This window comes from Nannospalax galili, unplaced genomic scaffold, assembly GCF_000622305.1.
Source record: "Nannospalax galili isolate Female #2095 unplaced genomic scaffold, S.galili_v1.0 scaffold288, whole genome shotgun sequence".
In the NCBI taxonomy this organism is placed as follows: domain Eukaryota; kingdom Metazoa; phylum Chordata; class Mammalia; order Rodentia; family Spalacidae; genus Nannospalax; species Nannospalax galili.
In genome coordinates this window covers 690,201-702,887 of record NW_008357996.1, presented here as the reverse complement: position 1 = coordinate 702,887, position 12,687 = coordinate 690,201, and the positions used below count along the sequence as shown (strand labels likewise).

Genomic DNA, 12,687 nt, shown 5'->3' with positions numbered 1-12,687 from the left:
ACACACACACACACACACACACACACACACACACACCACACACACACACGGAGAAAATAAATACATAATAAATCAATAAATGGGATCACAATTTTAAAAGAAACTAGGACCAACAACATACTCCATTCCGCAGCATGTAGTAATCTAGTGTTCTTCCTGCTTCCAGCCAAATCCCTTTTCTGGGGTCTTCATCAGAGAGAAACAGCCCATAGTCAGAAGCTGGAATGTAAACAGAGAGAAAAAGAGGAGGCCAAGTGGGGACAAAGCCATCACTGGTCCAAGCCCACTGACTCAGGAAAGATAGGGGCATTGTCCTTTACCAGCAAGATCTGTTCCTGTCCCACAGCACCGCATCACCCACCCTTACTGAAACAGTCGGACAGGAGGAAGAGTCAAGCAGACTCAACAATGTCCACAGCAAGCTTCATGCTTAGGGACCACAGGTGTGCCTACAGTTTAGAGAATCACAAGGAACAAAGTAGTCCACATTTTTAACTGAGTGTGACTTTGTTCTCTGGCCCTTGCTGTCAAAGCCTCACCTAGCCAGGTACTGATGGAGAATGACAAGAGAGCCCTGAAGAAACTGAGGCAGTAACCTCCTAAGTCCAGAACCGCATAGGCAAAGGTGCCATATAAAAGACTGGTGTACTGAGAGAGGAGGTGATTGCTCTGTAATCAGCACTTGGGAAGCTGAGGCATGAAGATTATGAGTTGGAAGCCAGCCTGGATTACATGGCAAGGACCTTGCAATAAAAGAAAACAAGATGTGTAGGACTTCCTCGTGAGATGAGTCTTCTGTCTCTAGCCACCAGCAAGTAAGAAAAACAGTTGGAAAGTTAAACTTTCATGTTCTTCATATAAACCTTCTAAAACCCTCTGAATCCTATGTAGTGAGTCCAAAGGAGGTTGGAGGCAGGAGAGGATCAGGGTCATTTCTCAACCAGACTTTTCTCCTTCTTGTGTGTAGGGTCGGGAGGTGTGCACACATATGCATGTAGAGACCAGAGGTCAACCTCAGGGATCATTCCTCAGGACACATCCACCTTGTTTTTTGAGAGAGAGTCTCTCACTGGCCTGATCCCTAGGGATCTCCCTATTTCCTCTTTCCCAGTGCTGAGCTTATAAACATACATCATCATGTCCAATTTTTTAAAAAACAGATTCTGGGAAAGATCCTCAGGCTTATGCAGTATGCGCCTTATGGTCCCTTATCAAATTGAGCCACCTCCTCAAGCCTATCCTTTCCTTAACGTGACTGAGGAAACCTCAGTGTCCTGCAGAGGGTCAAAGTTCCAGTAGGCTCTCAGGAAAATGACTTTGGAATCTTTAGAGGCTGTCACCAGGCTTTGTATCAATCCAAACAAAAAAGTTAAAAGTGTAAGAAAACTGAAAAGTAAAAGAATTAGTAAGACTAGACAAGTATGTTGGCATATATTAATTTCTGGATAATCAAGAAATAACACAGCATTTTATATATTATAAATAATGCTTTCACACCATAGTACTAGAAGTTTTGTGACAATAAGATTTTTAAAAAGATTTCATTTTTTATACTTTATTTATTATTTTTATTTTATGTGCATGCATGTATAGCCTGCATGTAGGTAAGTGCACCTGTGTTGTGCAGTGCCCACGGAGGACAAAAGAGGCTCTCGGATCCCCTGGAACTGGAGTTACAGACAGTGGTTAGCTGCCATGTGGGTGCTGGGATTCAAACCCAGGTCTTCTGCAAGAACAGCCAGTGTTCTTAACTGCTGGTCCATCTCTCCAGCCCCATATGTATGAGTATTTTGTCTGCATGTATACATAAGTAGCACATGTAAGCCTGGTGCCCACTGAGACCAGAAAAGGCAACAGATCCTCTGGAATGGGAGTTACAGATGGCTTTTAGCTGCCATATGGGTTCTGGGAACTGAACCTGGGTTCTCTGTAAGAGCACCAAGTGCTCTTAACTGCTGAGCCATCTCTTTAGTCCCTGAAAATCAAATATTTAAAAAATATTTGTTCCTATTAGTAATTAAAACCCCCAAACATCCTGTCTGGTTCATATCCTTCCAATTTAAAATTTTTAATTTTATTTTATGTGTATGAGTATATTGCCTGAATATATGTAACTGTACCATGTACAAGCAATGCCAGCAGAAGCCAAGAGGTTGTTGGATCCCATGCAACTGTAGTTAAGGACAGTTGGTAGCTGCCATGTGGGTGCTGGGAACCAAACCTGAGTTTTCTGCAAGAACAGGTAGTGCTCTTAACCAGAGTCATCTCTCAGCCCAAACTTATAATTTAGAGTAAGTTTTATTCACTTTCATTCCAAAGTCTGGACAGGTGTGGTAGCATATGTATGTAATCCCACCACAAGGGAGTCAAGAGGCAGGTAGATCTCTGTGAGTTTGAAGTCAACCTGGTCTACATAGTGAGTTCAAGGCTAGCCATGGCTACAGAGTGAGACCTTGCCTCAGAAAAAAACAAACTTGGGGCTGGAGAGATGGTCCACTGGTTGAGAGCACTGGCAGATCTTACAAAGGACCCAGGTTTGATTCCCAGCACCCACACAGTGACTAACAACCACTTGTAACTTCAGTTCCAGGGGAATCCGACGCCGCCTTCTGACTTTGCCAGCACTGCCCGACACGGATGCACTCACACGCATGCAGGCAATACACTCATACATATAAAATAAAAATAATAAAATATTTTTTAAAAAGTTATTTCTCAATTGTCAGTCATGTCAACATGTAATCAAGGGAAGGAAAAGGGAAGATGGAAGGGGAAGGGAAAGTCAACTGGTTGAATTGAATGGCTTTCGTTTAATGGCTTAATTAGAAACCAGATAAAATATACCACAAATGATCTTCCAAAAAAACTGAGGCAAGGGACTTGAGAGATGCCTCACTGGTCAAGAGCACATGCTATTTTTGCAGAGAACCCAAGTTTGGTTCCTAGCACTCATGTTGAGCAGCTCAGCACCCTCTTCTAAAGTCTGTGAGTTGAATTGAATGGCTTTCGTTTAATGGCTTAATTAGAAACCAGATAAAATATACCACAAATGATCTTCCAAAAAAACTGAGGCAAGGGACTTGAGAGATGCCTCACTGGTCAAGAGCACATGCTATTTTTGCAGAGAACCCAAGTTTGGTTCCTAGCACTCATGTTGAGCAGCTCAGCACCCTCTTCTAAAGTCTGTGAGTACCTGCACTCACATATCCTACACACACACACACACACACACACACACACTCTCTCTCTCTCTCTCTCTCTCTCTCTCTCTCTCTCTCTCTCTCTCTCTCTACGAACCATCCTTAACTCCAGTTCCAGGGGAATCCAAAGTCCTCTTCTGAGCTCCACAGCATTGAACAGCACCAGTGACCTCACATACATACAGGCAATATACTCATACACATAAAATAAAAATAATAAATAAAATATTAAAAAATAAAATAAAATAAATCTTTAAAAAAATTGAAGCAGCCACGTGTGGTGGCACATGCTTTTAATTCCAGCACTTGGGAACCTGGGAGGCAGAGGCAGGCAGATCTCTGTGAGATTGAAGCCAGCCTGGTCTACATAGTTAGCTGTAGGTCAGTCAGGGTTATAGGTAGATTGTCTCAAAAAATAAAAACAATCAAAAAGATTGAGACAAAATTCATGAAGCTCCTATAAGACTTGCCTTGGCCCTGATGATGGCAGACCATGTTCATACATGTGACGAAGGGATGACAGGTATGCCCACATTGGATACTCAGGGTTAGTGCAATTACTGACATTACAAGTCTCAGGCAGGGAGTAGTGCAGGAAGGTATTTCATTCAAAACACACATTTTAATTGTGTGTAGGCATGTGAACCATACAGAGCCTCTGTCTGTTTAGCTACTATAGAATATCTAGGCACATTTTCAGAAACCAGTGAGTAACTGTGACCCACCTTGCCCGGTTTGTGCCTCAGGTACCCGTTCCCGAATGAGTCGACAGGCATCATACACAGCTGTAGATGGCTCAAACTGCATGGTCTTCACCACATTGCAGTGGCGGACACAGATTTTTAAAGACAGGGCCACCATTATCACAGATGACTTGAAGGATTTCACTTAGAATGTCTAGAAAACAAAAAGAGACAAGCCATGATGCACATGATCATTACACAGAGAAGAAAACACTAGACTCTTAGCACAATTAGAAAAGCCTATCTAGTATTCAGCTGCCCCACTACTCAAAAGGGCTTTTCAAAGCCATTCTAATTGCTCTTACACTCTGAGTGAATTTTGTGAAAATGTAGACATATTTCTTATTTATGAAATGTTAAGATACACTCCCCCACAAATAATTGCAATGATAACCAAGAATTAGTCCCAAACTGGTTGAACTTACTACAGCCTACACAGTAGCTGGAATGCCGACAAGGCAGAGGAATTAGACACAGCAGACAACTTCCACCACATAGCAAGACTTTTGAGGCCATCTATAATGCTGCTCCTAGCCTTCTATGTGCAGGCATATTTAACAAACTCTTTCCAATTTGGAGCAATGATCTTAAAGCACTAAAGATAAATGGACAAGTTCACTGTGTTGCAGATGGCTTTATGGATTTGTTTGTCCCCTGGGGTTGATGACAACTGCAGCATTTCTGAACTCCTGAGATGTCCCAGCATGGGTGAGGGTAATAACCAGTGGATTAAGGCTATGGGGTTCAATGTCATCATGAATGTTAGAGATAAAAGGCTGGGATGGTTAAGCCTTTCCATTCCCTGGGAAAACATTCTTAGAGCCCTGTGGCAGGAGAGTAGGAGTGGAGAACCAAGCATCAAGGTTAACAGACAAGAAAAGCCAGTTGCCAGAGGAAGACTGAATCAGATCACTGATCAGGTGAGATGAGGCTATGGAATCCAACAACTGGAAGTCCCCTGCCAATTCAAGGAACAGTGGTTTAGTGGGGAGGGGGGCAGAACCTGGAGTAGGTAGAGGTTCAGGAGAGAGATGGAGGAGAGGGACTTGCTCAACAGATACTAACTTAATAGGCCTGCTGGGAGGCAGACAAAGGGATAGGTTTGAGCTTCGATCTTAAAGGCTTTTAATCTAAAAGTGTGTCATCCACACAGATGTGAATGCCACTTCCTGATGGCCCCAAGGACAGTTCCAGGCATCTAAGTGCCTTTCTTCACCATATACCATCTCTATTCTGGGTCCTGCACTGAAACAGTTGCCTTCATTTGATGGCCTTCCTCATTGAGGTGTTAGGAGGAGGAGACATGAGAAGCAAATGGAAATAGCTGGCCCTGGGAACTGGTTTCTTACTGTTTTCTAAAAGGCAGGAGTAAAGAAACGACCAACACAGAAATCCAAGGCATTGCTGGCCTGAGATCCAACCTGGACCAAGACTTGCTCACTCTCCACACTCCAACAGAAGGGTCCTAAAACAAATACTGTAAAGACGCATCAACAGCATTACCCAGGAATATATTATAAAAGAAAATCCTTCCTAAACCCTTCCCTTCTTTCTTCAAGAGCAATGCATGCTGGCCTGACTCCAGAATGGTCTTCTTACTTCTAGCTTCACAAGAGCATTTAAAAATACCATTTATGTAATAAAGAGATGAATTATAACTGATAAATTTTATGTAAAGAGATATTTTTATTATTATCATGAAAGATGATTGCTCATGCAGTCAAATCCAAATCTGAAATCAAAGTGTACGAGATTCCGGTAAAATGGACACTTAGAGGCATTAAGTGCCCTGTTTATCCTAAGGCAAGAACATGGGACTGAAACATTGATCAACTTAGAGATGTTAACAAAAGATGAGGATTTTTGCACAACCTCACTAGACATCCCGAGCAAATAATTCAGCTCAACAACAGCCTTTCTAACTATAAACACTATTTCTCCCCTGGGCTATTTTTGGGCAGCTGATGCCTGTCTCCACTCTTGTACCCCATCCCCACTGTCACCCCTGCTTCTCCAGGCCTTTATTGGTGCACACTGGCACCTAGGAAGGCTGCTTAGATTTCTCAGGAAAGCTCAGAGCCAAATGAGTTCCTGCAACACTGTTACAGTCTAATCCTTGTTTCCAAGGCTACTTTGTTTCCTTTACTCCAATTTGAGTGTCCCTTTGCATAACTGATCTGAATTATCTTTTGTTAAAAGACAGGATATATAATAAATTCATATCATTTTCATTATTGTATGAAGGACTTTTATAATAATCTGGACTTTTAATTAACCCCAGCAAAACTATATGTTCTTGTGTCTTGTGACCTGGGCACCCGATCTTATTTCCATGGCAACCTCAATTTAGTAGCCTCCAAAAGACAATGAATGAATTAATGATTGAATAAGGGTATGCTTGAGAGTTAACATATCAAAACAGTGAGGATCAGGAAGGATGTATAACCTAGGGGGAATGAGATATTCTAGAACTCGGGATCAAAAGGCAGAAAGGTCTGTTCACATCAGAGTGGAGCTAAGCTTGTACTTTCTCAATTGAAGTTGCAGAAAGAATTTTGAATAAAACTAGGGGTGGGGCCTGACTCACAGTTCCAGAAACAGAGTTCCAGGGAAAGTTCCATCAGCACAGTTCCAAGAGACATCTCGGGGTATGACTGGCCTCTGAGTTCAGGCCCACTTTTAAAACCTAAATTTAAGAGTCAGGTTTTTCTGTTTAGGTAACTATAATCTTGGAGTAGTAATGCTGCAAGTTCTTTTCTTTTTCATAATTTCTTTTCAATCTGACTGCATTTTGTTCTCATTATATATGTGATGGTCACTTGGACCAACACACAAACCTTCAATGGTATCTATTAAAGAAGATGAGCCACTGGAACCTATGGTGAACTCCAGACATTCTTTTAAAATTAAAAAAAAAATTCCCCAGTAATTGAGAGCTGTAAACAGCCTAGGAAGCTAGTCAGGCTCACCCACGTCCACCCAGGATCATCCCAGTTCACTCAAGTATGAATAAGCCCAGTTCCGGTCAGGAAGCTCCAAGATAAATCAAGAGGGGCAGTTATCCCTTGGATCCCTGCCTGACAAGTCAGGACCACAAGGTACTCCAGTGTCCCAGCCAGTTGTACCACCTAGAACTTGTTGCTTCACTGTCATCTGCCTCAGTCTCCCCTCTGAAAAACTAAGAGAGAAAACCAAATCTACCTATAAGGTTGCCACAGAATTAAATGAGTTATAAGTGTAAAAAGGCACACAGATAGTGCTACATAGGAGTCTGTTATTAGCATCAGTCCTGGGAGCTATAGAAACACTGGATGCATCGTACTGTGCTCAGTTGCCATAGGAACTGCAAAATTCATTGTTTATGTTGCATCTATTATGTTTGACTCCATAAGAGTGGGAGGAAGACATTCCTGCCCACAGGTATGCACCTTCTAGTAAGCTTTTGATTCCTTGCACAGATCCAATGTTCTCCTTATGCACATTTTTCCCTAGACATCCTAGGATCTCACAATGAAGCATAAAGCTGGGTGTTTGTAGAGAAGCTGGGTCTTGACACCTAGGCTGTTGTCTTAGAGATAACTGATTCCCCCAACCTAAGAGCTCAAAAGGAAAGTACAGTGCTCCCTATGGGGGCAGGGCTGGTATCATGACCAGGTCCTGTCTAACAGCTTATCCGTGAACTCTGCCCAAAAATAACTAAGAAGCCACAGTACACTGAGTCTCAGCTACCCAGGGATGATGCAGTCTTACCCTTTAGGACTGCCAGGGTTCAGGTGCACAGGGGCTTCCCTTGAACATTCACACTCCACATACTAAGCACATCAGGTCCATCAGAAAGATAGGTCGTCAACCTTCCCTTAGTCAACAGTCATTTATTCTTAGCACTTTGAACAGTTATGAGTCTTCAGTCACCATTGAAAAAAGAAGCTTTCTGACTAAAGCTGACAGCAGAACTCATCTATGGGCAGAAACAAAAATATTTGGAAGGTGATCTGTTGGACATACCAAGTCTATTTAGCAAACAACAACAGTAGTTAACTAGCTTGTTCACTGGTACCCACGACTTCCCTAGCCATGGGCTTTTAACCAGGTTTATAGTACCAAATGTGAATTCAGTTCTGTTGAGTGGGCCTCAAATCCAACCATGAATTATCCACAGTTTAAAGACTAAAGGAAAATCAGAAGGCTAACATCTACCAGACCAAACTAAGTCTACTCATCTGTAACCTGTTCCATGGAACACAGAGCCTGAATCTCATGACTCACAAGCTGAATTTCTCTATCATCTAATGAGAAACTCAAGAAAGAACCAAAGCTGCAGTCAGAATTCACTGACAGGTCCTTGAAGGAGGACATGGACCCTCTGTACAGCTCATGTACCATGGAGAAAGGCTCAATGCGGATTTATTTAATAATCTTGAGTGGAGCAAAGTCAGCACTGCTTTCTACAGTAAGAGAACCAACCATTGTCCCTACAACATGGTATACAGAGTGATAAGAAAAGACTTTGATATCATTTTCCATTTTCAGATGAAGAAACTATAACCTTGAGGTCAAAAGATTTTCCCAAGGTGACACTGCAAGAAAAGCACAAAACAAGCTAAAAGGTCTGCCATATAGTATAGATGTGATCCTCCGAGGATCCCTCCAAAGTACCCTCCCATTGCTAGGCAACTCTTGGCATAGGTGCCTGAGATTTCATCATGAAGTACATCACTGTTCACAAAGATGTGTGCCCAACTACACTCTGTTACAAAAGCACATATATGCTTCTACCTCCATTAGTGTCTCAGAATTCATCCTTCAGGCAAATTAGCTGAGAGCTGCCTGTTATTAAAGATGATGTCTAATTATGTGGAGATCTTACAAAGATATGGATGCGTGAGCTGCAGAAAAATACAGACTCTGGAGCAGCTGAGCAAGGAAGCGCTAGAAGAGGGAAAGACTTAGGAAGGAAGCAGATGCTTGTGTTCACAGCTTTAGCCTTTACTGAGAGATGACTGTTAACACATGTAGCACTTTGAAATGCAGGGGTATGATGGTTAACATTGACTGTCAGTTTGACAGGACCTAGTATTACCTTACAGATAAACCCTCAGGCAAGTCTGTGAGGGACTTTCTAGAATGTGCTAAGTAGAAGACTTTCCCTAAATTTGGGTGGCACCATACCATGGGCTGAGCTCAGTCCTGGGTTATATAAAATGGAGAAAGTGAGCTGAGCACGAGTGTTCATCTTTTACTGCTTCCTGGCTGAGGCACAATGTAACCAGCTGCTTCACACTCTTACAACCAGCTGCCTCACACTTCTACTACCATGCCCTTCCTACCATAATGGACTGTATCCTGCAACTGTCAGCCCAAACAAGTCCTTCTTTCCTTAAGTTGCTTCTTGTCAGGAATTTTGTTCCATCAATGAGAAAAGTAATGATACAAGGGGCAATCGATTGTAACGACTGCCAGCATCATCTAGCCGCAAATCTCCTCATCCAGATGACACAGGGGTATGCTGTGTCAGTTCCTCAATAACTGCCTAGGTATTTTACCTGGTGTGCCATCCTCCTGTCAAGCTCCTGGTACCCCTCCAGTTCAGCTTCAAGCATGGATGATATTAAGCATTCTTTCCACCACCACAGTCAGAGAGGCTCACCCTTCTGCCCCAATTCTCAAGGCACTGCACTGACCTTACTTCAGCTGTGGTCCTCATGAGCTGAGTCACCACAGAAACAAATAGGATTATCACCTGATGACTCTTTGTCTTTGAAGCACTCCAGAATACACTGGAATCTCTATCTTTGAAAGTATTCAGTGAACTAGAAATTGCCTTCCTCCCTCTTTCCTTCCTTCCCTCCCATGCTTTCCCAATCTCTCTTTCTAAAACAAACACAGTGTATCTGGGAAGATAAGTGAATTCCTAGACTGGATGAGGAATATATTGTCATCTTCTGTTAGACTACTAAGAATGTTCTGTGGGCTCTCCAGCAATCTCAGCTAAATAAATCATCCACCTATCCCAAAGTTCTTCCAGTCTACCTTTGGGTTCACCTGCTGTTTTCTTTTTTTTTTCTCCCCCTCCTCTTCTCATACGCTAAATAAAGGTAACGAAACTGAACTCTGGTTTTGAATTCTTTTATACTTTAACTTATTCAAATTGTTGACAAAAGGCTGTTTTCAAATGCATGTATGATAGAAAAAAATAAAAGGCCAATTCCAAGTCGGGAGAGGGGTGGGCGGCAGAAAAAAAAATCAAATATGAAGATCAAAGCCAGGAGAACTATGATACACTTGGGGAACTTAAATCTTCCCATCACTTGGTCTTTTGGACTCTTTGTGACACACCCATAAAGTCTCAGGACAGCACATATTGTATGCTGCCAAGGAAGACAGACACAGCTTTGTTTCTAAGGCACAAGTTGTTGAGCACAGACCATACAACAGCTTTTGCTTGGAAAACATGGAACTCTATTCTACTGTTATCTGGGCAGAAAATTCAGTATTTTCTAGATAGAATGTGGAGAAATATGGGAAAATTGCACACACTTTTTTATTCAAGTGATCTTTCTCAGACTTGTGCTTAATTTGATGCCAACTAGTGTGTTTTACACCAAAGGATTCTGTCTGCTACAGCAGCTTGGTTTCAACTGTAAACTGTAAACTGATATTGCACACTTGGCATGACCATCTGTGATTTCACTTAAACTGAGAAACTTCTTACTTCGTAGCTCTAACTCCTTTCACTAAATGGACCAGTAAATAAAAGGCTATAAACCTATACCACACATCGTTCAAAAAGGCAACAGCCTGTGGCTTTTGCAAGAAGGAATTCCGAAGAAAAGAAAATTTAAAAACACATTCTTGCTACTTATCTATTATTCTATTAACCACAAGTCAGAAGATTTCTGTCGGAGACGCAACATAAAAATATGGTATATATTAGAGACTGAAACAAATCAAGGAATATGACTGGTGGTTAATATAGATTGTCAACTTGACAGGATCCGGAATTTGCTAGAAGATAAACCTTTAGGTATATCTGTGAGGGAATTTATAGATTGGGTTAACTAATGTGGGAAGGCCCACCCTAGCGATGAATGGCGCCATTCCATGGTCTGGAGTCCAGACTAAAGAAGACAAGGCAAGCTGAGCACTAGCATTTCTCTCTCTCTCTCTCTGATTCCTGACTGTAAGCACAATATGACCGGGCGCCTCATGCTGTCGTTACTTGCCTTCCCCACCATGATGGACTGACCCCTCTAACTTTGTAAACTAAACATACCCTTCCTTCCTTAAGTCGTTTCTGTCAGGTTTTTTAGGCATTTTGTAATAACAACAGGAAAAGTAACTAATACAGTGATTAACCTTTTAATTTCTGTGATGCAGTGTCTATCAGTAGACTGCCACATGACCTATCTAACATTATCAGACTGGACTGGATTTTCCAAAGGATTATTTCACTCACTTTCTTTTTTATTTTTTTGCTGACTACTTCTCCAGGAACACCCCATTTTATAACTAACACTGGAATGTTCCAGTTAAAATATACTTAAAGTGTCCATTATCTCAGACTTGGGAATCATTAGGCTCTATAGGATACCATGTTAGACTTTTCATCAGGTCACACATACCTGGGAAAACAATTTACAGAAGATTCAATTGCAGAGGCATCAGCCCATGATCAGCTGGATCCACTGCTCTGTGCTTGCCACAAAACAGAATCCATGGTGGCAGGAGCTTGTGACTGAGGAGGTGGCTCCTCACCTCATGGGGGGGGGGGGCAGGAAGCAGAGAACAATAACAGGAAGGGCCGCATCACAGCCAAGATACACCTTTCCAAGGCAAACTTCTGGTGACGTGTACTCTAACGCCCTACCTTCTATGGTTCCACCATCTCCAAATCATCTATCCAAAATATGAACCCATCAATAAATTAAAACATTAAGTCACAGTCCTAGGGTTCTAATTTTTTCTGGAAACATTATCACAAACATACCCAGAGGCATTCTTAATAATCTCTTGGTGTTTCCTAATTTTAAAAAATTGATAATCAAGATTAACCATCACAGATATGTAAATCCTTGATATAATGTCACCATTCTGCATAATATAAGAATAAGAAATATTTACAGTTTTAAAAATTTAAAGAATAGCAGTGAGCATATAAGCAACAAGGCAAATGGAAATGGTTCTTAACATATTTTATGAGGCAAGAACACAGACTTCAACATGTAATTATGCTAAGGAGTTGAGGCTTCGTCTAAGTAGGCCAATAAAAAAACACCATGACTTTGTGAGTGTCAAATGTGTGCTAAAAGAGGAGTAGACATGCAGAAATACAGTGCTTGTATTAAGAAAGCAGTAAAATGGGAGAGATATTTATTATTGATTATGTTTTCATTAATAATTAAAGTTGTACTTGTTGCATTACTGTGTACTCTGCACATGCCCAATGACTGAATGAGAGTGGCCTGGTTTGTCCCAGATAAAACAGGCTTAATAGAGGTTATGCCTTGTAAGCAATAGGTAAACACATAAGTCTTAAAGCCAGGTCTGTCTGAATCCAGACTTCCATATCTGGCCCCACTCCATCAACAGATAAGCAAAGCTGACATTCTGACACATCTCTGAATTTTGCCTATTTTTTTAATATAGTTGAGATAATGTATTCTGTATAATTCTGTATACTGAGTTCTAACTCCACAATAATAATTTTCCACAGTATTGCAAAAAGTAGAAATAATATGTTAGAA

The 12,687-nt window shown here is 41.5% G+C and overlaps 1 protein-coding gene across 7 annotated transcripts in view; it reads right to left on the bottom strand.

Annotated features, from left to right (window-relative positions):
• Positions 1-12,687, bottom strand: part of Tln2 (talin 2) — a 488,380-nt gene that overhangs the window by 197,442 nt on the left and 278,251 nt on the right. For 5 of the 7 annotated variants that reach the window (XM_008856023.3, XM_029557653.1, XM_029557654.1 and 2 more), the window contains 2 exons: positions 3,926-4,097; positions 122-219 (listed from right to left, as the gene is read on the bottom strand). In XM_008856023.3, coding sequence (XP_008854245.1) covers positions 122-219; positions 3,926-4,061 — 234 coding nt within the window. In that variant the 5' untranslated portion in view covers positions 4,062-4,097. Of the gene's footprint in view, positions 1-121; positions 220-3,925; positions 4,098-7,693; positions 7,718-12,687 lie in introns of those variants that run through there. The other 2 variants (XM_029557648.1, XM_029557652.1) reach the window with 2 other exon arrangements.